Consider the following 25,508-nt stretch of genomic DNA (forward strand, 5'->3'; position numbering starts at 1 on the left):
ATTCAACCTCTCCCTATTACTCAAATCCTCCAACCCTGGCAACACGCTTGTAAATGTTTTCTGACCCCTTTCAAATTTCACAATATCCTTCCAATAGGAAGGAGACCAGAATTGCACACAATATTCTAACAGTGGCCTAACCAATGTCCTGTACATTTGCAACATAACCTCCTAACTCCTGTACTCAATACTCCAACCAATAAAGGAAAGCATACCAAGCGCCTTCTTCACAATCCTATCTACCTGCGACTCCACTTTCAAGGAGCTATGAACCTGCACTCCAAGGTCTCTTTGTTCAGCAACACTCCCTTGGACCTTACTATTAAGTGTATACGTCCTGCTAAGATTTGCTTTCCCAAAATGTAGCACCTCGCATTTATCTAAATTAAACTCCATCTACTTCTCAGCCCACTGGCCCATCTGGTCAAGATCCCACTGTAAACTTCTTCGCTGTCCACTCTACCTCCAATTTTGGTGTTATCTGCAAACTTACTAACTATACCTCTTATGTTCACATCCAAATCATCTATGTAAATGACAAAAAGCAGTGGACCCAGCACCGATCCTTGTGGCACTCCACTGGTCACAGGCCACCAGTCTGAAAAACAATCCTCCACCACCACCTCTATCTTCTACCTTTGAGCCAGTTCTGTATCCTATGGCTAGTTCTCCCTGTATTCTACGGGATCTAACATTACTAACCAGTCTCCAATGGGAAACCTTGTTGAAAGCCCTACTGAAGTCCATATAGACCACGTCGACTGCTCTGCCCTCATCAATCAAGTTTGAGAGACATGATTTCCCACGCATAAAGCCATGTTGACTATCCCAAATCAGTCCTTGCCTTTCCAAATACATGGACAACCTGTCCCTCAGGATTCCCTCCAACAACTTGCCCACCACCGACATCAGGCTCACTGTTCTATAGTTCCCTGGCATGTCCTTGCCACCCTTTTTAAACAGTGGCAGTCAATTTCACCTTCTCTTCTGATCTACCTTCTCGGAATTGAGGATGAATTGCTTCCACCCCAATTGGATGTGTTTTGTAGCTAACTAATAAAGCCAACGTACGATCTTAAAACTGCTATGGCAGTCACAATGTGGATCCTTTCACAAATGTCTTGAAATCATTTCTAAAGTTTTCCAATTATCCTCTTGAACAAATCAGAGTACAGATGTCTGCTATCAGGATATGAGTGACATTAACTGGAACTGAGTTGAGCAATTAGTGCCTCTATGTTGGGCATGTTGTCTTGGAACAGGAAGTTGCTGTCATATCATCTTCCTTGCCACTCAACTTGGAGGATCTTGTGACGGCAACATTGGTACGGTTCATCTCCAATAACTGCAATAGGGTGTTTAAGTTTCCAAATAATATTGGGGACAGGGATCACTGCTGCCTGCTAAGTCATATCCTCAGTCTTGGGTTTGAGATCCTGGTTCTCAAAAAGTTTCTTCCTCATTCAGTTTAATTGTGCACTGTCCAATATTGTACTGCTTCACAGACAATACAATGTCCTAGAATCCATCCCCAGTCTGAGTCAATTGATCAAAGACAGAGATACCAAAATTTGCCTGTACAATAAATGGAAATGTCATTAGAAATTCCTACCAAGATCAGTGACCAGTAATCCCCAATGGAAAGCATATGAATTGGATTGGGGATGCCCTGACAGTTAAACAGTTGGTCACTTTACCTTTTTGATATGGCTTTTGAAATTCTTTATTCTATCATGGGATAGCGGCATGTTCAGCAAGGTCAACATTTATTGCCCAGACTAATTGCCTCTCAACTGCACAACTTGCTAGGCCATTTCAGACAGCAATTATAAGTCAAACACATTGCTGTGGGTCTGGAATCACATGTATTAGTCTGAACAAGTAAGGCAGCAGAATTATTTTCCTATTGGACATGAGTAAACCAGATGGGCCTTTATTTTACAATAATCGAATTTTAGTTTCATAGTCACCATTATGGAGATCAGCTTTCAATTTTAGATTTATTAATGAATTTTAAATTCCAACAGCTGCCATGGTGGAATTTGAACCCATGTTCCGAATGCATTAGCTTCAGCCTCTGAATTAGTCATCCAGTGATATCAGTGTACAGAAGACTGCTGGTGTCTGCTCGAACCCACCAGTGTTAATAGGTGCAGGGCAAAGATTAGAAAATTGCTGAGAAGAAAGCGAGAGAATATTCCCTCAATTTAATAGTGCAATTCTGCACTGAATCAATTAACTAGACTGTTGTAACTGCCACCTATCCAATAAATTACGGATTCAATACATCTCTGAATGGTGCTTGGTGATTGTGACTGCATTTGAACCAAGTATATCATCAAGGAGCCCCGACAAAACTGAAATCAATGGGAATGAAAGGGAAAGATCTCTACTTATTGCAGTTATACCTAGCACAAAGGAAGATGGCTGTAGTTGAAGGTCAATAATCTCAGGACAAGAGTATCACTGCAGGAGTCGCACAAGGCTGTGTCCTCAGCACAATCATTTCAGCTGCTTCATCAATGACCTTCAATATGGTCACCTCATGGACTGCAGCAATTCAAGTTAGCAGCTCACCACAAGCTTCTTCAGGGCAAATCAGAACGAGCAAAACATAGGCTCCATATCCCGTGAACAAAAGAAATTCATAAGTTTTAGATCACTCCACATTTAAGGGCTAAGGAACAAATGCCAAAATAAAAATAGCTAACCTACAATAACATTCTTTTGGAAAATGGTCATTTTAAATATTTGGAAACAAAAACACTGCATAAAGCGTTTAGGCAAAAACATCTTTTCTGTGGTATATTATTCATCAAGAACATATAATGACATTGCTTTAGTTTCTTTCCTAAAGTCGGATATTCAACAACCTGTCATTTTTTAGCATTCAGTGATGGAGCCAGTAAACAGTAGGCATCTTTCAGGGCTACACTTAACGCCGTAATACTGAAACAAGAATGCTCATGTACCAGCAGAGTTCCATTCAATCCACAGTGAAATAAATGGTCAACATTCACGGTCGAGACCCAAAGAATAATGCTTGCTGTGGGTTGCTATTGGGTCCAATTTAATCAATGGATCTGTAGGAGAAAGTGAGGTCTGCAGATGCTGGAGATCAGAGCTGAAAATGTGTTGCTGGTAAAGCACAGCAGGTCAGTAAGCATCCAAGGAACAGGAGAATCGACGTTTCGGCATAAGCCCTTCATCAGGATGAAGGGCTTATGCCCGAAACGTCGATTCTCCTGTTCCTTGGATGCTGACTGACCTGCTGTGCTTTACCAGCAACACATTTTCAGCTCAATGGATCTGTACCATGACAAGAGTCAAAGCATTCCAGACAGGAGAGAGCACAAACTGAAAGAAAACTATAAATACAAACAAAATTTTAGGAGAGGAGAAAAATGCTGCACAGATGCTGAAAAGTAACGCCTTCTCCACAGGAGCAATGTTAAAGGAACTTATTTAGAATTTAACCAAAAACTCGTCTGGAAACAGAATCATAGATCAATACTCAATTCTCTACCTCATCAGGTTGCTCTTGTGTTTCATAAAGGAAACAATTTAAAAATCATATGCTACCATGCATTTTTTCAAGATCCTTTTCTTACAATTCAAGTGATCACTAACTTTCAACAATAAACAATAGCTGGGAAGGCTGTGTGTATCTGGAAAACAGATTAACAGTGTCAACTATATGAGCAAGAATGGAGTATGCTGCATTTTACAGCCTCAGGATGCCCTAAAGTACTTTGCAATCAATGAAGTACTTTTTGAGGTATAGTTACTGTTTTAATGTAGAAAACCAGGACCAAATTTGCAGACTAACTACCATAAATTAAAAGGTATAGTAATAACCAAATCAAATCATTTTTTAAAAATGATAAGACTATAGGATGTAAGAACAGAAGTAGGCCATTCAGCCCTCCAGGTCTACTCCATTCAATGAGATCATGGCTATTCTGATAATACTCAAATCCACTTTCCTGTCTTTTCTGCATAACCCTTGATTCCCTTCTTGATTAAAAATCTGTCCACCTCAGCCCTGAATATACTTGAATCCTCCTCATCCCTATCATAAACGTGCGATCCCTTATTGAGATCATGCCCTCTGGTTCTCGACTTCCCCACAAGAGGAAACAATCTTTCCCTATCTAGTCTGTCAAGTTCACTAAAGATCTTACAAGTTTCAGTAAGGTCCTTCTTCCCCCACCCCACACATTCTCTATATTCCAATACATACAGCCCATTCAATCTCTCCTGGTAAGACAGTCCCTCCATACCTAGTATCAGACTAACGAACCTTCACTGGACTGCTTCCAATGGCAGTGTATTTTGCCTTAGAAAAGGGGCACAAAACTGTTTACATATTCCAGGTGTGGTCCAACTAAAATCTTCTATAACTCTAGCAAAACTATAGTCAAGATTAGATTGGTGCTAGAAAAGCACAACGTTGTCAGGCAGCATCCGAGCAGCAGGAAAATGGATGTTTTGGGCAAAAAGCCTTCAACAAGAATATATATATCATTCGCTTTGAAATAAAAGCCAACATTCCATTTGCCTTCTCTATTGCCCATGAAACTTAGACGCTTGCTTTTTACAATTCACAGACATCGGTTGAGGGAAAATATCAGCCAAGACAACAAAGAATACACTCACTGTTCTTCAAAATGCTGCCTTGGGATTTTTCACATTCACTGCAATCATATTTTTATATTTCAATCATAGAATCTCTACAGTGCAGAAAGAAGCTTTTCAGCCCATCAAATCTGCACCAATTATCTGAAGAGCATCCTACCCATAGCCCCACCTTATCCCCATAATTCTGCATGTCTCTGGACGCTATGCACAATTCACCATTGCCAATCCACCTAATCTGCACATCTCTCGGGTATGGGAGGAAACCCATGCAGACATGGGGGAGAATGTGCAAACTCCACACTTACAGTCGGTCAAGACTGGAATCAAACCTGGGTCCCTGGAACCGTGAGGTAGTAGTGCTCAACATTGAGCTACCATCCTGCTCGAATATTCACAATGGAACTTTGACCCACATCCGTATGACTTAAGAGATGAGTGTACTATCAACTGACCACAAAAACACTGTTCTGGATGTCTAAGGACTTGCAACAAAAAACTACAGTTCAAACTCGCTTTGCTCACTTAAAAAAATATTTAATTAGCACAAAAGATAATACTGCAACATGAAAACTAAAACACTGAAAATAAAAGGCAACAGGTCAACAAACATATTTTACAAAAAAGCTTTAAAACAGAGTACAGTACGCAGATAGAAATTTACCTCCAAGGAATAAGTCACCTATTTTAACTGGTCGACTATGTTAGTATTTATGCTTAACAGGAAGGCCCTATTATTTTTATTTTATCTTATCCTATCAATATATCCTTCTGCTCTTTTCTTCCTCATTACATATCTAGCTTCACATTCATTGCACCTACTCTATTTGCATTAGACCAATCCACAATTTCCATATTCTTAATGTTCTCTTCATGAATATTTTCTGCACCTCAACTTCATATTGGATTTGTTAATAACCTTTTTTTCATACGTACGTCCTATAGATGTGGACTCCCAATAAGTCTAGCCTCCAGAAGGTCTTACCAGGTTACCTTAGTCTTCTCTTTCATAAGAAAAAGAACCTGCTGAGCCTGTTCTGATTTTCCTGATAAATATGTTCTTAGTTCCAACACCATCATTGCAAACCTTTTGTTTCACTTTAGTGCTTATCTACCTCTATGCACCTAAAGAGAATATGGAAGGATCAGAACATTGGAAACCAAATATTTGCTCCGACACTGAAATAATAAAATTGTTGCTGCTTGGACAAAAAGAATTCAGACTTAAAATTGCGCACAAAATACCATCTATCATTAAATCACAACATAAACATTAACTACCCAATGAAAAAACCCAACTATTTAATATAATCTGAAGACAATTGAGTTCTAAACTATGAGAACACCATATACAATAGTCTTTAGGATTGTTTACTACACTGAAAATACACAGGAAAATGTATACGTCAGCCAAAATATTTGCAGTTGTACCAGTATTCTTCCAGCTACTTCCAATCCATCAGCTCAAATCGTGCCTAGCACTAATGATTTACTTGTAATTATCTACAATTTATTGAGATGTCCCAGAACTCAAAATTTTCTTTCCCGACACAACCAACATTTGGAGATACGCAACCTGCTGGATGTTTCTCTCACATTCAGATAAACACAGTCAAAGTTCCTTGTGAGTAAGTCAGCTTAATGCAACAAAAGCAAAATGATGAGTTAGAACTTCAAATTCTAACAGTAATCTCAAACTCACTTTTGGGCTAACAACTCTATGAAAGATTGACAGCATGAGTATAATGTTGGAAAAAAATTTCAAAATACCATACATTATACTGTACAAAAACTTTTCATAATATTGGACTGGGAAAGTACAGAGACCTTGACCAAATCTCCCCATTCTGAGCATGACAGAAGCCATTTTACAAAGGGTTAATAAAGGATTACAGTGTTTAGTGTATGGAAGGAATAGTTTATACTGTTACAGCAATACAAATAATATTCAATGAATATTTAGCATAATTAAGATTTCACAATGTTCTTCTCAACAACATATAGCACTCACTTATCACCTGTTGTTCAGGTGGCTGTACTCCTACCTCTGCATCAGAAGTTACGGATTCAAGCTCCATTCCAGGATTTCAGTTCAAAACCAAGGCTGGGATGCAATACTGAAAGAGCAACGATAGTCAGAGCTACTGTTTTTTCTGATGAGACTGATGGTGCCATTTCACGTGCATGCAAGATGTCCTACAGCACCAGGGATGAAAATAACTGTCACCATCACCAAGGCTGCTCTTGATCCTTTTTCAAGGCTTACTTTCTGATTTTCTAGGTAGCTTTTAAGCTTTCAGAAAGCCTTCTTCACTCTCAACAACTCCTTCATTAGGTTATGTAGTACACATTACCTCTATTTCTGGAACATGCAGTCACACCAAAGAATTAAAATTCAGGAAACTTAAATCCACAACACACAAAGAAAGCATTTATTTTTGACACACCACAATATTTATGTTTGGACACTACAACTGGCATAAATAGCAGCAAAACGTGGGGACTCTTGTGGTATAGTGAAAGCATTCCTACTTTTGAGCCAGGATACCCAAGTTCAAGTCCAACCTGCGCCACAGGTGTATAATGAAAAACATTTCTCAACAGACCAATTAGAAAATACCTAAAACATAAATGGACGATTTGACACCCATCACTCAAAACATGCATTCCACAGACTGGTGAGGTCATTTGCATCTGATTACTGCATGTCAATCCCAGTCAGATTTAAATTTAACAACTGGTCTAGCTTTGATATTGATCTAGTATACAAAAGAAATTGCTAAACTTCTACCGTCCTACTTGGAAGTATTGCCTAATTTTATTCGCAAAAGAGCTTTTTGTGGATTAAGCCCTCCAGTCCTGGGGTCACCTAAATTAATTGCACATTTACCCAATTACAATTTCCTTCCTTACAATAGCAACTCCACTTCCACAGGATTTTAATGACTGCAAAGCACTTTAGATTGAGCCAAGGTTATAAAAGGTACCATAAAAATAAATATAGTTACTGCTTGGGTCTTAGTATATATAAAATAGTTGTAGGTTTGTCTTTAAAACACAATGGATACACTTCAAGTAGTTCACAATATATGAAATGCTTTAAGATCTGACAAATGCAAAATCATGATGTATTATTAACTGATACAGTATTCATTACAATAACATTCATGAAATTTTCCCCATATTGTAACTTCTGAACTTATTAACTTTAAGAGACTCCATATTCACATGCAATTGTATTTATCTCAGTTACTTCAAGTTCTCTTGGTTTCTAGTCAGTTAAATTTTTCTTTGTTGACAGGTTTAGATTTGCCTTTGCAGCAACCATTGACCATAGCATTGCTCCTTCCCCAAACCTTACCACCCCCACCCCAATGGCTCTAGGGCCCTTACCTTCATGTAGCAGCTCACCAGTCCAACATTTCCTCGACCAGCAGCCTTGCTCACTGCCGCTAATCACCCTCCACACTGTTCATTGTTGCTCTAATCACACCTAATCCACATTTGTTACCAGCAACAAATGTAAGAGAATAACGCCTATGATTGGAGGAACAGGTCCTCACCAATTCTGTCAATCCCACTTACAGGGGCAAAATTTTTCTAATTGGTCATCCCCATGACTGAATTTTCCAGATAATCTTGATGGCAAATTCTCACTCCATGTATTTTCAGCACAGTGCAGCACTATTTAGAAGAGTACAGAAGTTCTCAAGTATCAGAATCACAGTATCCACTGAACATTGGAATTGTCGTGCAAACATTTTCATGTTGTGACATACATGGTCTCCAATTAAAGCAGTTCAACTGTGAATTTTGAGATTCTGTACCAGCATGTCCTGTTCAATACTAATGTTTCAAGTCAACATGACATAAACAGATCTGATCATTATTGAATTCTGTTTATGGAAGCTTAATATATTCAAATAGCTACTTGATTTTCCACATTACTTGAGTGACTATATTTCAAAGTGCTTCTGGAGTGACTCTACTTCATTGTGCTACACTGAGAAATCCTAAGCTTGTGAAATGAGTTGTAGATATTCAATGTTTTTTTCCCAACCCTTATTTTTTCCCTTTCATCCAATTCTAATTGAAATCAAAAAAACAATGACACGTCTAATGTAAGTACCAGAATCCAGTATCCACTAGTCTGAACATTGGAATTGTTGTGAGAACATTTTCAGATTGTGACATACATGGTCTCTAATTAAATTCAACTGTGGATTTTGAGATTCTATGCCTACGTTAGATGTGTCTTTGTATGTTTATTTCTCCTCCATCCATAATAGCTTTTCTTTCCCTGTATGCGCGCATGTGTGCACGTGCGTAAGGAGAGTTTTAACTAGTCGGGTTATATGTCAAAAATTCATAGTCATTTACCTATGGTTAAAATCTATTTATGTACAATAAAGATCAGTTTTTGTTAATTACAGAAACTAGGTCAACCCAAATCTTTCAGACAGGTAAATTGTAGACTTTGCACATTTTAATTTTTTTTTTAATTTTTGTAATGACTTGGGTATATCAAGGGCTTGATTTCCAGGAACTAACATCCATGCAAATATGCAAATAAGAAACAGGAATTCAGATCCTTGGCCGCTACACCATTGAAGATGATCATGGCTGAACTGATTTTAAATTCAAAACCACAAAACCACATGCCCTTAATAATCTCTGACCACCTTGTTGAAAATCATCTACCCCGACCTTAAAAATATTCAAGGATTGTGCTTCCTCCACTTTTCCAAAGACTCACTGCTCTCAATTTTTTTTAATCTGACGTTCTAAAATAGGCGACCCACGATTTTAAACAGTGATCCCTAATTTTGCATTCTCTCAGAAAAGGAAATATCCTCTCCACATCTTCAATCAAGATTCGTCAGGATCTCTTATGTTGTTTGCATAAAGTTACTTCTTACTCTTCTAAACTCCTCCAAATTCAAGCCTAGCCTGTCCAACCTTTCCTCACCCAACAGTGATTTTCTAATCAGTGAAAAAAAGTTACTTCTTTCTGTCAATCCACCAATAAATCTGATAATCATGAAGAATATACTAATTCATCTTAAAAAGGTTAGAACTCTAATTTGCGGGGGAAAAAAAATTAAGAGTTGCCAATCCTTCCTTAAGCACAATTTTCTCAGGACCCACAACATCAATATAAAAGGCAGTAATCCAAATTAACAAAATACATGGCTCTAAGACCTTACTTCCTCATGACTTTTCTGACAAACCCTGGAAATAACAGCAACACCATAAATGCATTGTAAATGGCAATACAACATTAAGCATTACAGTATATTTGGTACACAGCTGCCAAGACATGCACCTACTCAAATTTAAAAAGGGGCACATTTGTTACATTTTCTTTGACACAATTAGTCTCAAAGAGAGTAACTCGATTTGTACAAGGTGGAAGACTTAGAATATTCAACAATGTCTGCTTAGGATAACTTTGAAACATAGATTATAGCAGCTAGCACAGCATAGCTGCATGTTCATCTCCAAAGTTGCCACCGAAAGATTTATTTTCTGCTAACCTTCATATAATTTGCGATTCTCATTTTCCATCTTAATTCTACTTCAATAAAACTTGGCAATTACTTATAGCAGAGAAGACTACATATTCGTCAACCTGCCCGAAGATCTTTCTGTAAAAAAAACTTATGATTTCTTTTTTGCAAGTACTAAATATTTGTCCTTGCCATCTAAATAACTAATGGAAACAACTCCTTAAAACCTATATATGTCAAAGGTTTAATAATCTCCTTATGTGGCTAGTGTCACATTATGTTTGACACCAGTAATATGCACGGAGATGTTTTACTATGTTGAAGACATTATATCTTGGTACACTGAAAATCCTCTCTTCAGACACTACCTTCAGTTGGAAGGTCAGCATCCTTAGCCTTTTTATCATTGGGCTACATGGTCGAAGGGGTTTCAGAAAAAGATTTTATGGTACATTCTAAAATATGATCGAATGAGTCTTAGCATAAGTCTTGAAAAATTATATTGCTTTTTAATCTTCAAAAAAAATTTCTCTAAACACACAAATTCAAAGTGGATCCTTGAAAGACAACATGCTACGGAAGTCCATTTTTAATGCGTCAAACAAAACTATAAGAAACTTAAATACGCCTTTGCTAACAGATTATACAAGTGCAAATATACAGGTTACACAGGCTGTAATTGCAATTATTCCAGGCCAATTCCATCCACCTCAAATTACAAAGTGACAGAACCATCTTTTTCACCTCCTACTTCTTTGGAGTAAGTCTTTTAACCAAAAAGCAACAAAACATTTATTGTACTTCTATTTTGGTTAAATTGTAATTCCTTCAACTGACAACTTTCTTGATCGACACTCAGCTATAATTTAAGATGAGCTCAGATTATGTTATATCAGAATGAGTGCTAATTAATTTGAAGCAACAGCTATTTTGTAAAACTGCGTGCGTCACAAAAAGATGAACCGTCACATCGTGCAGTTGGAATATATTGCTAGAACGCAGGAAACTGCACATACTCTCCTGGCTGCAAAGTACAGATTTAAATGCATTTGCCAGCAACAAGCCACAAATTTAGGCAACTTAAGTCACAAGTTTAACATAGTTAAATATCTCCAGCACAGTTCTGAAGGAGAGTCTCTGGACCGAAAGAGTTGACTCTGCTTTCTCTCCACAGAATCTGCCAGACCTGCTGGGTTTCCCCAGCAACTTTGTTTTTGTTTCAGATTTTCAGCACATGCACTACTTTGTTGCTGGGAAGATACCACAGTTAGTTTCGAATGGGAGACTACAGATGTGCAAAATTGATATGAACTATGCCAAGAGACCAGGAGGATCAAAACAGCCTTCCAGAATGGCACTTCTCAGGCACATGGACAGCCTTCCAGACACTGGCTGCCCCTCCAGGCAAAGGCAACCCTCCGACATGAGACCCTTGCATACAGGGATGCCCTTTGGGTCACAGGGTACAGGGGTGCACAGGGATGCTCAGGGTATGGGGGCATCCCTTCAGGTACAGGGATGCCCCAGAGTATGGGGGCACCCCTTCAAGGGCAGGGATGCCCCAGGGTACACACATTCAGGCACAGGGACACCTCTTCAGGCACAGGGATGCCCAGGGTACAGAGGACAGGGAACACCTATTCAGGCACAGGGACACTCCAGGGTACAGGGAGCACCTCCTCAGGCACAGGGGCAACCCCTCAGGCACAGGGGCATCCCAGGGTACAGGGAGCATCCCCTCAGGCACAGGGACAGCCCAGGGTATAGGGAGCACCCCCTCAGGCATAGGGACAGCCCAGGGTACATGGAGCACCCCCTCAGGCACAGGGACAGCCCAGGGTACATGGAGCATCCCCTCAGGCACAGGGACAGCCCAGGGTATAGGGAGCACCCCCTCAGGCATAGGGACAGCCCAGGGTACATGGAGCACCCCCTCAGGCACAGGGACAGCCCAGGGTACATGGAGCACCCCCTCAGGCACAGGGACAGCCCAGGGTATAGGGAGCACCCCCTCAGGCACAGGGGGTAGCCCCTCAGACACAGGGACAGCCCAGGGTACATGGAGCATCCCCTCAGGCACAGGGACAGCCCAGGGTATAGGGAGCACCCCCTCAGGCATAGGGACAGCCCAGGGTACATGGAGCACCCCCTCAGGCACAGGGACAGCCCAGGGTACATGGAGCACCCCCTCAGGCACAGGGACAGCCCAGGGTACATGGAGCACCCCCTCAGGCACAGGGACAGCCCAGGGTACATGGAGCATCCCCTCAGGCACAGGGACAGCCCAGGGTACATGGAGCATCCCCTCAGGCACAGGGACAGCCCAGGGTACATGGAGCATCCCCTCAGGCACAGGGACAGCCCAGGGTATAGGGAGCATCCCCTCAGGCACAGGGGACAGCCCCTCAGGCACAGGGACAGCCCAGGGTACATGGAGCACCCCCTCAGGCACAGGGACAGCCCAGGGTACATGGAGCACCCCCTCAGACACAGGGACAGCCCAGGGTACATGGAGCACCCCCTCAGGCACAGGGGGCAGCCCCTCAGACACAGGGACAGCCCAGGGTACATGGAGCACCCCCTCAGGCACAGGGACAGCCCCTCAGGCACAGGGACAGCCCAGGGTACATGGAGCACCCCCTCAGACACAGGGACAGCCCAGGGTACATGGAGCACCCCCTCAGACACAGGGACAGCCCAGGGTACATGGAGCACCCCCTCAGACACAGGGACAGCCCAGGGTATAGGGAGCACCCCCTCAGGCACAGGGGGTAGCCCCTCAGACACAGGGACAGCCCAGGGTATAGGGAGCACCCCCTCAGGCACAGGGGGTAGCCCCTCAGACACAGGGACAGCCCAGGGTATAGGGAGCACCCCCTCAGGCACAGGGGGTAGCCCCTCAGACACAGGGACAGCCCAGGGTATAGGGAGCACCCCCTCAGGCACAGGGATGTCTCGGTACGGGGCGCCGCCGATGGGGTGTGGCTGGAGGAGGAGGCGGGGGGGGTGCGGGAAATGGTGACAGGACGCTCGCGCGCAAGCGGGTCCCCGGCGCTCTGTCCGGGAGCGCGGGCACGAGCCAGGGACGTTAACAGCTGCAGAGATTGCGGGCGGGCGGGAGCGAAGGCGAGAGGGCGGTTTGGACTCGATCCCGATCGCGGCTTACCGGGAGCTATCACCGATTATTACCCCCCCCCCCGCGCGCTCCATCAACAGCCAGCACCGATGCCGTCCGGACCACAGTCCTGTTTAATAGCTATCTCCATCCGCCTCAGCCGGATTCGACATCTCCCTCCCGGGACCCTCAGCCTCACCTCATCCCCGGGGGGCGGTGGCGACCGTTACCGAGCCCGTCTCCTCTCGCTCGCGCCACCCTCCGATCTCCCGTTTGACACGAGCCAATCTCCCCTCCCGTCCCACCACCCCCCCTCCCCAACCCGACTGCTCCACACCCGGCGCATGCGCCTACAGCGGCGGTGGGAGTGGGAGGAGCAGCGCACACGCTCGGGGCGGGGCAGGAACGCACGCGCGCGCGCGCCGGGCTGGGGCTTCACTGCCACCTGCCGGCACGGCACCGTCGTGAAGACTAGCTAACGCCTTACGGCAGCCGCCCGCCAGTCGCTTCGCGCCGACATGAAGCGGAGGCGATGTAGATCTTAGCAGTGCAAGGCCTGGGGTGTGAAAGGAGGCAGCAGCAGCGCTCAGGTAAAATCGACAGGCGTCGATTGAAGTGTCTCATTTTGTAGATTGGGGCCACGAGGTTGATGGGAAAATTAGTGCAGGCTGGCGTCCCGGCGGCAGTTGGCTTAGGGATCCGGCTAGTGGATCATATCTGCTGTCGGCCCCGAAGGCTGCCAATCACTGCAGGAGGCGGGGCATGGGCCTGCCAATCACTGCAGGAGGCGGGGCATGGGCCTGCCAATCACTGCAGGAGGCGGGGCATGGGCCTGCCAATCACTGCAGGAGGCGGGGCATGGGCCTGCCAATCACTGCAGGAGGCGGGGCATGGGCCTGCCAATCACTGCAGGAGGCGGGGCATGGGTCTGCCAATCACTGCAGGAGGCGGGGCATGGGCCTGCCAATCACTGCACGAGGCGGGAAATGGGCCTGCCAATCACTGCAGGAGGCGGGGCGGGGGCCTGCCAATCACTGCAGGAGGCGGGGCAGGGGCCTGCCAATCACTGCAGGAGGCGGGGCATGGGCCTGCCAATCACTGCAGGAGGCGGGGCATGGGCCTGCCAATCACTGCAGGAGGCGGGGCATGGGCCTGTAAATCACTTCACGAGGCGGGAAATGGGCCTGCCAATCACTGCAGGAGGCGGGACATGGGCCTGTAAATCACTGCAGGAGGCGGGGCATGGGCCTGTAAATCACTGCAGGAGGCGGGACATGGGCCTGCCAATCACTGCAGGAGGCGGGGCATGGGCCTGTAAATCACTGCAGGAGGCGGGACATGGGCCTGCCAATCACTGCAGGAGGCGGGACATGGGCCTGCTAATCACTGCAGGAGGCGGGACATGGGCCTGCCAATCACTGCAGGAGGCGGGGCATGGGCCTGCCAATCACTGCACGAGGCGGGAAATGGGCCTGCCAATCACTGCAGGAGGCGGGGCATGGGCCTGCCAATCACTGCAGGAGGCGGGGCATGGGCCTGCCAATCACTGCAGGAGGCGGGACATGGGCCTGTAAATCACTGCAGGAGGCGGGGCATGTGCCTGCCAATCACTGCAGGAGGCGGGACTTGGGCCTGCCAATCACTGCAGGAGGCGGGCCATGGGCCTGCCAATCACTGCAGGTGGCGGGACATGGACCTGTAAATCATTGCAGGAGGCGGGACATGGGCCTGCCAATCACTGCAGGAGGCGGGACATGAGCTATCAATCGCGACGGGATTGGGGCTGTCAGTCACTATAGTGGGTCGACAATGAGGCTGTCAATCACTATATGAGGCGGGACGTGGGACTGTCAATCACTAGTGGGCAGGAAATGAGCTATCAATCACGACAAAGGGCGGGGCATGGCGCTGTCAATCGAGTCAAGGGTGGAGTACGAGGCCATTAATCACTGCAGTAGGCTGACCATGGGGTTGTAAATCATGGCAACGGGCTGTCTACCACTGTGAAGGCGGGACATGGGGCTGTCAATCACAACAGGAGGCGGGATACTGGACTGTCAATCACTGCACTAGCCATAGCAGGGTGGTGCCAATCACGGCAACGGGCGGAGCGTGAGGTTCTCAATCACTACAGAAGGCGGGACGTGGGACTGTCAATCAACGCAGTTGGCGTTCAGTTACCGCGGGGTGGGGGGGAGGGTCATTGTGCTTTGATTCACTGCTGGAGGCGGAGTCCCTGGGGCTGTCGATCAAGACAGGGGTGTGTGCGGCTGCACGACTGTCCATCGTTGCGCAGGGCGAAGTCTGTCAATCACCAAGGGGTGGGCTGAACGCTGTCCATCATGGTTTGGGGCGGGTTATGTGGCTGTCAATCACTAGGAGGCGATGTCAGTCCCTGCCAGTGGTGTACCCTGGTCTGTCAATCATTGTCTCTAGGTCCTGTCAATCTGTGCAGAGAGTGAAAGTCTGTGTCCTGTCGGCCTTTCAAAGCAAGGCGCTGTGTGGCTGCACCCACTGCGGCACTTGGTCATTGAAGGGGATGGGTCACTTGGTTCTGACAGTCACTGCAGGAGATGGGGCTCTGGACCCTGTCAGCCACTGCAGGGGGTCAGACTCTTGCTTCTGCCAGTCACTGCAGTGGGAAGAAATGTTGCTCCTGTTAGAAAGTTATTTATCAACATTCGAGTCTGGACAACCTACCTGTCATTAAGCTGTCAGTGGTATTAAGGGGAATAACCAAGCACATTTTGCACTGTTAATCTCACCCTCAGAACAGTGCCTAATTGGCTGTCAATTTCGCTGGAAAGATCAGTATTGATAAACCATTGAGTGGTTTGAGACCAGATTGCACAGACTTTCAAAAGGAGTTTATTTTATTCATTGATGAGATGTAAGCATTGCTGGTGAGAGATGCAATTTTTCTCTAATTCCACCTGCATGAACTGTCTTCTTCGCACGCTGCAGTCTATCAATTGTAGGTTTTTACTTCATTCACTTCTGGATCTGGGCATCACTGGCTGGCCAGCATTTATTGCCCAATCCTGGTTGCCTTTGAGAGGGTGTAGTGAGCAGGGTAGCAGTGGACATCCAGTTCATGGCCAATGTCACGTGTTGCCTGAAAACAGTGGTAAATGGACCTGTTGTGCACTGGTTAGAGGATGCACAGGTATACATTGGAACCCCTACTCGGGTGGAATTTCACATTGGCCCCAAGGTTCTAAACCTCCTTTAGGAACCCACACCCACAACGTGAGCCACCTTTTTTTAGGTATGTATAATGTGACTGTTAACTCACAAAAAAAGTGTTTTTTCTACGGCTGCTGCTGTGCACCACCTGCCTTGACTCCTTTATCTGATGTCTAGCGTGCTTATTTGCCACCAGGCAGTGGGGATCTCCAGGGGTGTATATGAGGAGTCCTCCCATTTTCTACCAGGGTGGAAGGTGTTGCACGTAACAGTCTCGGATACCCACAGCTTGTAGTGGTTTATGGACTCCCAACCCAACCACTTATTATGCAGCACTGTGAAGTCTGTGGACCATGTATATATTGGTTGTGGGAAATTGCATCCCCTCTTTCGTTATTTGAAAAATCTTTTGTTCTGCTTTGGGTTGTCCTTCAGCCCACACTCCTGATCTTTGGGCATCCGGTGTGGTGGGACGTGTGCAAATTCATGGACCTTCTCATGGATCTGCTCCTGGGTCTGGCCAGGTTGACTATTAATGCATCTAGGCAGCAAGTTGTGGAGTGGGTCATCTCTGTTGACTGTCTGTCCCTCTACAGTGGTTATTATGTTTGTGCTGAAGTGTCATTGGATAGGGAGCACACAGTGTTCTCAATGCCTTCAGAGGTGGGCATCGCAGATGATAGTGTTTTATTTCCCCCTCCAACTTCATTTTGATTTAGTCCCTTCTTGCACTCTCTACCCCTCCCTCACTTCGATGGTTTGCATTGCCCATAATGGGCTTTGCATAGAAACTTCTAATTGGCAACATGGGTGATTGATTCGTGGCAGTTAACAGACAAAAACAAAAAAAACGATAGTGGTGAGCTAGCTTCTTGAACTGCTGCAGTTCATTTCATGTGGGTGCATGGGCAATGCAGTTCAGGAGGAACTTCCAGAATTTTAATCCACAACTCTGAAGAACTAGCAATATATTTCCAAGTCAGTTTTGTGAGTGGCTTGGAGGTGAACTTGCAAGTCGTGGTGTTCCTATATATCTGCTGCCCTTATCCTTCTAGATGGCAGTAGTCATGGGTTTGGAATGTGCTATCTAAGGAACCTTGGTGAGTTACTTAAAACATTTTGTAGATGGTACACGCTACTGCTTCTCAGCTTTGAGAGGGACGGGAGTGAATGTTTGTGGACATGGTGCCAATCAAGTGGGCTGCCTCATCCTGGATGGTAAAAAGGTGCTTGAATATGCTTGGAGCTGCACTCATCCTGGCAAGTGGGGCATATTCCATCACACTCCTGATTTGTGCCTTGTAAGTGTTGACATGCTTTTGGGAGTGTAGCGATACACGTATTGTGCTCTTTGGAAAGAAGTTCCCGTGACAGTGAAGGAACAAAGTGTGTTATATCATGAAATTACCCGAGATGCATTGTAAAAAAAAAGTATGACTGAACCACCCAAAGCAGACCAGGAGCAAATGAAGGTTAGCAAGGACGGGTCTGATGAGGAAATAGGCAACAATCATTTGGATCACCTCAAGATTATGAAGCATTGAATGTGGGGGACCTGCCAGGAGTGTGTTGGAATAGTCAAAACTGGAGATATTAAAGGCATGAATAGACATTTCAGCAGTAAATGTGTTATGACACGTGTAAAGTCAGTGATATTATGGAGCTGCAGAAGGCACTCTTAGAAGTGGTAAAAACAATGACTGCAGATGCTGGAAACCAGATTTTGGATTAGTGGTGCTGGAAGAGCACAGCAGTTCAGGCAGCATTCGAGGAGCAGCAAAATCGACATTTCGGGCAAAAGCCCTTCATCAGGAATAAAGGCCCTTCCTGATGAAGGGCTTTTGCCCAAAACATCGATTTTGCTGCTCCTCGGATGCTGCCTGAACTACTGTGCTCTTCCAGCACCACTAATCCAAACGCTTAGAAATGGTATGAATATGAGGTCGGAAGCATGTCTCACGATAGAATGTGACACCAAGGCTAAGAATGGACTGGCTTAATTTTAGACTCTTGTTAGGTTAGAGGACCAGCAGTTTCTTTCCAGTTCAGACATGGAGACGAACTTGCAGGTGATGGTGTTCTCATGCATCTGCTGCCCTTGTCCTTTCAGGTTATAGAGTTCATGGGTTTAGTAACTGTTGTGGAAGGAACCTTGGTGAATTGTTGCATATTGTTTATGGCACCCAATGGATTTAAGACTTACAATTAGATAGCCACTTTCACAACTATAAGATATTATACAGAAAACATAAGCAATTTGTCATATGGGTATTATAGTGGCTCAGTGGTTAGCCATGCTACCTCACAGCACCAGGGACCTGGGTTCAATTTCACCCTTGGATGACTGTCTGTGTGGGGTTTGCACATTCTACCCGTGTCTGCATGGGTTTCCTCCAGGTGTTCTAGTTTCCTCTCCCAGCCCAAAGATATATGGGTTAAGTGGATTAGCCATGCGAAATTGCTCATAGGGTCCAGGGTTATGCAGACTAGGTGAATTAGCAATGGGAAATACAAGGTTAGGATGGGGGATGGGGGGGGAGGGGGGCGCGGAGGGGAGATGGGTTGCTGTTCAGAGTGTCAGTGTGGACTTGATGAGCCAAATTGCCTACTTCCATACTGTAGAGATTATATGAATTTCCACAGAGCAAAGTCTCTTAAACTGAAATGACGTATCTGATCAGAAAATCTGTTTTGGTAATGTCATTTAAGGGATCAATATTGAGCAGGACACAGGGAGAACTCCCCAATCTACTTCAAAATAGTGCCATGAGATATTTTACATTCATCTGTGAAGCCGGACAGGGCTTTATCTTCAAGACCAATCTGTGATAGTACCTCCAATGGTGCCTTGTTCCTCTATTAGAATACTGAAGTCTCATTGTTGATTGCCAGTCTATCAAAGACTTTCCTTTTTCTTCTTCTTCCACCCCTCCTCCCTTCACGTGCTCAAAACTTATTACATTTCTAACTTTTCTCAGTTCTGACAAAACGTCATAGACCTAAAACATTAATTCTTTTCTCTCTCCACAGATGCTGCAAACCTGTTGAGTAGTTCTAACATTTTCTGTTTTTATTTCAGACTTCCAGCATCTCTAGAATTTTATTTTTGTATCTGAAGTTTCTCGTTTGTTTGCAGGAGCAGCATGGACCCAGTAATACTGAGCTACCATGACAGCTTAATCCGACGCTCAGATCTGTCACTCCTCAACCCACCCAACTGGCTCAATGACCACATCATTGCATTTGCCTTTGAATACTTTGCCGCTGAACAGTACAAGGAACTCTCAGACAGAGCCTGCTTCATCAGCCCTCAAGTTACTCAGCTTATTAAATGCATGGCCAGCCAGGACGAGTTGGCAATCTTCCTGGAGCCACTAGCACTGGCACAGAAAAGCTTGGTCTTCCTTGCAGTCAATGACAACTCTGTGCAGGCGGCTGGTGGGTCTCATTGGAGCTTGCTATGTTACAACAGAGATAGAAACTGTTTCAGCCACTATGATTCCTGCAGCAACATGAATGAAAGCCATGCCCGAAAGATAGCGAAGAAGCTGCAACACTTTCTGGGAACCAAATCTGAAGTGCCTTTCATTGAGGATTCATCACCAGTTCAAAAGAACAGCTATGATTGCGGGATGTATGTGATGTGCACTACAGAGGCTCTTTGCGAGCAATACCTCAGGAAGGACCACAGGCCACCGGTCGTGGTTGTCACCCCAGTCTATATCACCCAGAAGAGAGTTAGCTGGAAAAAACTGATCGAGCAGCTTTCAAAGAAATGATCACTTCTTTGTTTCTTTCTTGAGTGCATCTGTGTGTTGATTTCTGGATGGGTTAGCCAACTGGTTTGAGATAGACATTTAAATTTTGTTAAAGAGGTAATCATCTTTCTCACGATCGGACTACTTTTCCAAGCTGGAGGATAAAAGTCGGGTAGGTTTTGCATGTTGTGAGACTTCATTTGTAAGGATACTAGGAAATATTGTTTCCCTCACTCTCTTTGTGGCTTCTTCATTGAGACAGCTTGGAGAAGTGATCATGAAAAAGACTTTTGATGATGTATTCAAACTTTCTAGAGCATGCTGGAAATATGATGCCTTACACAAAATAATTCTGTCCATGTTTTCTGTTTGGTGCTTTGGGGGAGAGGTGGAGTGGAATTTACAGCATTATATTGCTATAATGCATTTTAAATAAGTAGTCCATTGTTTAACAATATATTGTGGTGCTCTGCATCTCTTAAACTCACCTGTGACTGAATTATATTCAAGTGAAATTAATCTGACTTCTTTCGTTTTTAATGTTTCCTTACATTTTGCTTGAATCTGAAAACTTTGTGACTGAACACAACGAGAGAAACTGAGTTACCACAATTGTGCCTGTATCCATTGGAGTTTAAAAGAATGAGAGCTGTTATTTAAACGTTTAGATGCTGAGGAGATTTCACAGGGCTGGTGCTGAAAAAATGTTTTAACTGCTGAAAGAATGTAGCGACATTGTTTAAAAATAAGGAATCTCCCATTTCAGAAAAAGGTGAGGATTTTTTTCTCTCAAAAGGTCTTGAGTCCATTGAACTCTCTTCCACAGAGAGAAGTCGGCAATGATAGAAACAAAAGAATTACTGCTGCTGTAAATCAGAGACAGAAACAGTTATTGCTGGATAAGCTCAGCAGGTCTGGCAACATCTGTGGTGAGAAATCAGAGTTAACGTTTTGGGTTGAGTAACCATTCCTCAGATACTTCTCGACCAACCAGGGATTTAAAGGGTATCTGGAGGGATAGACAGGAAAGAAGAGTTGGAGCCAGACAATCTTATGAAATGGCAAAGCAGACTCCGAGGCCTAATTACATACTCCCTCACCAAATTCAAATGTTTAAACATGCTTCATAAGTTTAGCCCATCATCCCAGGAATCAGTCTAGTGAACTTTCACTGCATGGCTTCTATTGCAATTATATTCTTTCTGGAATAAAGAAACGAAACTGAACACAGTACACCTGATGTGGTCTCACTAACGCATATTCCACTACAGCAAAACATGCCTACTTTTATATTTCAGTCATGTTGGAATAAACACTAAATTCCATTTTCCCAACTAATCATTGTGCAAACTAACTTTGTGATTTACGTCCCAGAACACCAGATTGTTTTTTATCACTGAGTTTGGCAATCTTTCTTCATTTAAATAAGATACTGCTTTTCTATTCTACCATGCATTTTCCCACATCATACTCCATTTGCCAATTTTTTTCCCCTCTCGCTTAAACTCATCTACACCCTTTTGTGAACTTGTTATGTCCTCCTCACAACTTACTCTCCCTACCTGTATGGCATCAGCAATTTTAGCAATTTGTCGTAATATAAAATATTATATTTATTAAACATTATCTTACTATTTAATCATCTGCTGCTTTAGCTCATTTCTTTCCAATTCCTAAAACCTACGAAACTTTTAATCTCTCTGTTTTCCATGCGTTTTTCAATCCACGGGCTTTAACAAACCCTAAACCTGGTGTCAACTTGTTGTATACTTCATTACAAAATTTGCTCACCACTTTTCTAAGTATTGGTAGAGTTCGGGGCCTTGACCATTCCCTTTCCTCTCGCATCGAGTTTCTCAGTAAAACTAATTCTCTACATTTTTGTTTTGCTCATTTTGAGATTTGTTCCAATATTGTAATTCATTAAGCAGAAATTGTAACATCTCATGCATTTTCTCAAGATTCCTCAACTTCCTCCTCAGAATCTCTTAAATGATATAAGCAATTAACACAAGACGGTTCTAGCGCTGACTAATGACTGCTGCAACAGAAGTATGTTTGGGTTCCTGGCAGCATCTGCACCCAACACAGATTATGGAGGCGGTGGCGGCGGAGGCAAGTTTGGTCCCAATGTGAGTGTCGGCAGGATCGGGGGCAGCTTCATTGGTGAGATGGGTCCGAATTGGACTCATGGCAACAGCGGAGTCAAGTTTGACCTGGGGCAGTATCCAGCAGCTGTACTGGCAAGGTCCTGCAAGGAGTCAGCGGTGAAGGCATTGATGGAGGAGAGATGGTGCCACAGAGAGGTGACTTCACTTCCAGCAGCAACAGCATGGTGAAGTGGACTCATACCTGTCCACCAGGCTTATGGAGGAGCACTTAACAAGAAGAACTAGAAAGTTGAACACTTTCTCTTTATTTTTCTGCCTTTCTATTTTATATTTTGATTTATTTTCCTGTGTTTTAAGATGGCGCTGGAGTTTGGCGACTCTATACAACACTTTACACTATTTTGTTACAAAATAGACGTGACAATAAATAAATCAAATCAAATTCCTGTGATTTTTTTCCAGCTTTTCTCTGTCTTCTGAAGATTAACTATTCTTGTTTACGATACCAAAGGCAGCAGTACCTTACCTGTATGGCCACTCTTCTTACCTGAACTCAGAATCTAAGAGTTAACCTTGAGGATATTATGACCAAACCTGTTCCAGTCTCTCACTCACTTTCCTGAAGGTATGAATGGGAAACGAATAGCTGTCCTCATTGATTATTATCCTCGCTCACTTGGAATCACGTTAATTATATTGCCCTTCCTTAAGTTCATGTAGCGCCGTACTGAGTAAAATTATGTGGGTGTTGTATCTTTATATTACTGAATCAGTAATCCTCAGACCTGACATGACGTGAGTTCAATTCCCACCAAAGCACCTGGTGAATTTTACTTCAATTAATAAATAAATATGCTAAGAAGCTAGTACAAATAATGGTGATCAGGACTGTTGTAAAACTTTACTTAGTTCACTAATAACCTCTCCACAAGAAAATCAGATATCCTAATCTTGCCCAGTCTACATGTGACTCCAGACCCACAGAAGCATGGTCCCCTTTGAAATGACCTCACAAGAAACTCAGCTGTACCCAGTAAATTTGTTCAGCACACCTCAACAGCAATGAATGCCAGTCTTGTGAAAAGTTACTATTTCCTGTGAATACATTTTTTAAAATGACTGGAGTCTTGTTGCTTGTGCAGCTCAACTTCTCACAAAGCAATAGAGTTATCAGCTACACAGCTGCGCTGTCTGCACCAGGAGAGCTCTCCACAGAGAGGAAGCCATTTCAAGGTCATAGCCATATTCATAGCTTGCTGAATTTGGGTGGATGAATGATGAGTGCAAGTCTGTCGTATTCAGTTGCAAACTTGGAAATTTCAGATTGATTTCAGATGTTTGTGTAGAGCTGAGCCTCATCAATGGAATTAGTAATTCTCAGTGTGCAATTAAATTCACTGTGAGGATAAAGACATTTCCTTTGCTTTTTTCACACAAAGTGTGATTACATTCCCTCCTAAGCAAATCGCAGAATTTTTGTGACTTCAATGCAAACTAAAATGATATTTCAACACAGACATTAGCCATCCTCAATTATCTCAAACTCGGGATGCTTTTTCACTTTCTGATCAAGGAACATAAGTTAGAGGTAGTGTGGTGTAAATGATTAAATGTTTTAATTGGAGAGGGTAAATAGAAGCTGTCTATCTCCTATAGTCACGGGTTCAAGAACAAGTGATCTTTGGTCCAAGGTTAAATCATTAGACATTTAGAGCAAAGGACACAGCACAAGTCAGGAATACTTCGGACTTGGCAGCTCCAACAACAGAAAATTTGACATCATCCAGGACAAAGCAGCTTCATTATACCCTTCACCACTGGTACACAGTAGCAGCAATTGTGCCATCAAGATGCAATTTACTAAGGCTTCTCCAACAGCACCTTCCAACTCTGCAACCTCTATCACTTAAAAGAAAAGGAAGAAGATGCATCCAAATGCCACCACCTGTAAATTGACCTCCAAGCCACTTACCATCTTGACTTGGACTAATCACTGTTATTTCACTGTAACTGCGAAAACAGCTAGACGGTATCTGACAACACTGTGGGTGTCCCTACCCCATAAAGACTGCAGCAGGTCAAGGAGACAACTCACAACACCTTCAGGATAATTAAGAATGGGCAATAAATGCTGACTTTGGCAGAGATGCCTATATCCCATTCACATCTTAAGAGGAGAAACTGCTTCACACAGAGCATTACAAAGCTGAGAAATTCAGTTCCTGTCTGTGGTTGTACATATAAACTTACAAATTAGGAGCAGGCAATCCAGTCTCTGTTATGTTTTGTCCTTCAATAATACCATGACTTTCTGATTATTGTACATTCCAATATATTCCCAATAATCTTTCACCCTCCCCACCTTCCTTATCATAAATCTATCTACTTCCACTTCAAAAATATTTAAAGACTCTGCTTCCACTGCCTTTCGAGGATTAAGCTCCAAAGATTTACCACCATCTGAGAGAAAATGTCTCTTTATCTCTGTGTTTCGTGGGTATCCCTTGTATAACTGCCCTGTCAAGACCCTTCAGGATCTTATGTTTCAATCAAAAAGCTTCTTACTTTTCTGAACTCCAGTAGCTGAGGCAGAAATATTGATTACATTTGCCAAATGGATGAGGGAATATGGGAACAGGTATTTCCCCAAACCATGACCCTGAGTAAAGTATTACGTATTCTTTGCTCATGTGGAGAGCAAATGCTGACAGCAACTAGTTGACTCAGAAGGCCTGTTTTTATGTTGTACTTTTTATTCATGAGTTTGTTTAAAATTAGCCAAGGGACTGCAGACAATTTGATTGCATGGGATGATTCTCAGCAGTAGATGGCGACCATGATTAGAAATGGCACTGTACCCAATTGTAATGTATTTACGCAATAGAACCGTGTGGAGGAGCAGTCCTCCATGTAATTCACTACTCATTGATTTGTAAATTTACAAAGACAACTAAAACTGTGCTATAAAAATATTTAATTAAATAACCAAAGATGTTTATCAAGCAAAATGTGACACGGAGCCACATTAAGCAGATGAGAAAAGGCTTATAGATTTTGCCTTGAAGGGTGAGACAAGTGTACAGAAGGAATTCCAGAGATCAAGGGGCTGAAAGCATGGCCACTAATGGTGCAGTAATTAAAAATCAGAGATTTGCAAATTGCCAGAGTTAAAGGAATTAAATCTGAACAT

The 25,508-nt window shown here is 43.7% G+C and overlaps 2 protein-coding genes across 5 annotated transcripts in view; one reads left to right on the plus strand and one right to left on the minus strand.

Annotated features, from left to right (window-relative positions):
• LOC122542431 (unconventional myosin-IXa) overlaps nucleotides 1-13,556 on the minus strand; it is a 370,841-nt gene extending 357,285 nt beyond the window's left edge. For all 3 annotated transcript variants that reach the window (XM_087982055.1, XM_087982054.1, XM_087982053.1), the window contains exon 1: nucleotides 13,463-13,556. The gene's annotated coding sequence lies outside the window, so the exon portion shown is untranslated. The remainder of the gene's footprint in view (nucleotides 1-13,462) is intronic.
• A 152-nt stretch (nucleotides 13,557-13,708) lies between these two features.
• senp8 (SUMO peptidase family member, NEDD8 specific) lies at nucleotides 13,709-23,138 on the plus strand. 2 transcript variants are annotated; one of them, XR_006309823.2, is made up of 3 exons: nucleotides 13,709-13,853; nucleotides 19,586-20,379; nucleotides 22,190-23,138. XR_006309823.2 is itself a non-coding variant. In XM_043680500.2 (2 exons), exon 2 carries the CDS (start codon nucleotides 19,593-19,595, stop codon nucleotides 20,226-20,228), a length of 636 nt encoding a protein of 211 aa, XP_043536435.2. In that variant the 5' UTR covers nucleotides 13,709-13,853; nucleotides 19,586-19,592; the 3' UTR covers nucleotides 20,229-20,726. The 2 variants fall into 2 exon arrangements, 1 of the variants encoding a protein (XP_043536435.2); XM_043680500.2 differs by lacking the exon at nucleotides 22,190-23,138 and having other exon boundaries at nucleotides 19,586-20,726.
• The last annotated feature ends 2,370 nt before the right edge of the window (nucleotides 23,139-25,508 follow it).

Source organism: Chiloscyllium plagiosum, unplaced genomic scaffold (genome assembly GCF_037043375.1).
Source record: "Chiloscyllium plagiosum isolate Xiang-an unplaced genomic scaffold, Cpla_swu_hap1 HiC_scaffold_42, whole genome shotgun sequence".
In the NCBI taxonomy this organism is placed as follows: Eukaryota; Metazoa; Chordata; class Chondrichthyes; order Orectolobiformes; family Hemiscylliidae; genus Chiloscyllium; species Chiloscyllium plagiosum.

Excerpts from the sequence above, each read along its gene's own strand:
- senp8 (XM_043680500.2), top strand. The coding sequence starts at position 19,593 with ATGGACCCAGTAATACTGAGCTACCATGACAGCTTAATCCGACGCTCA.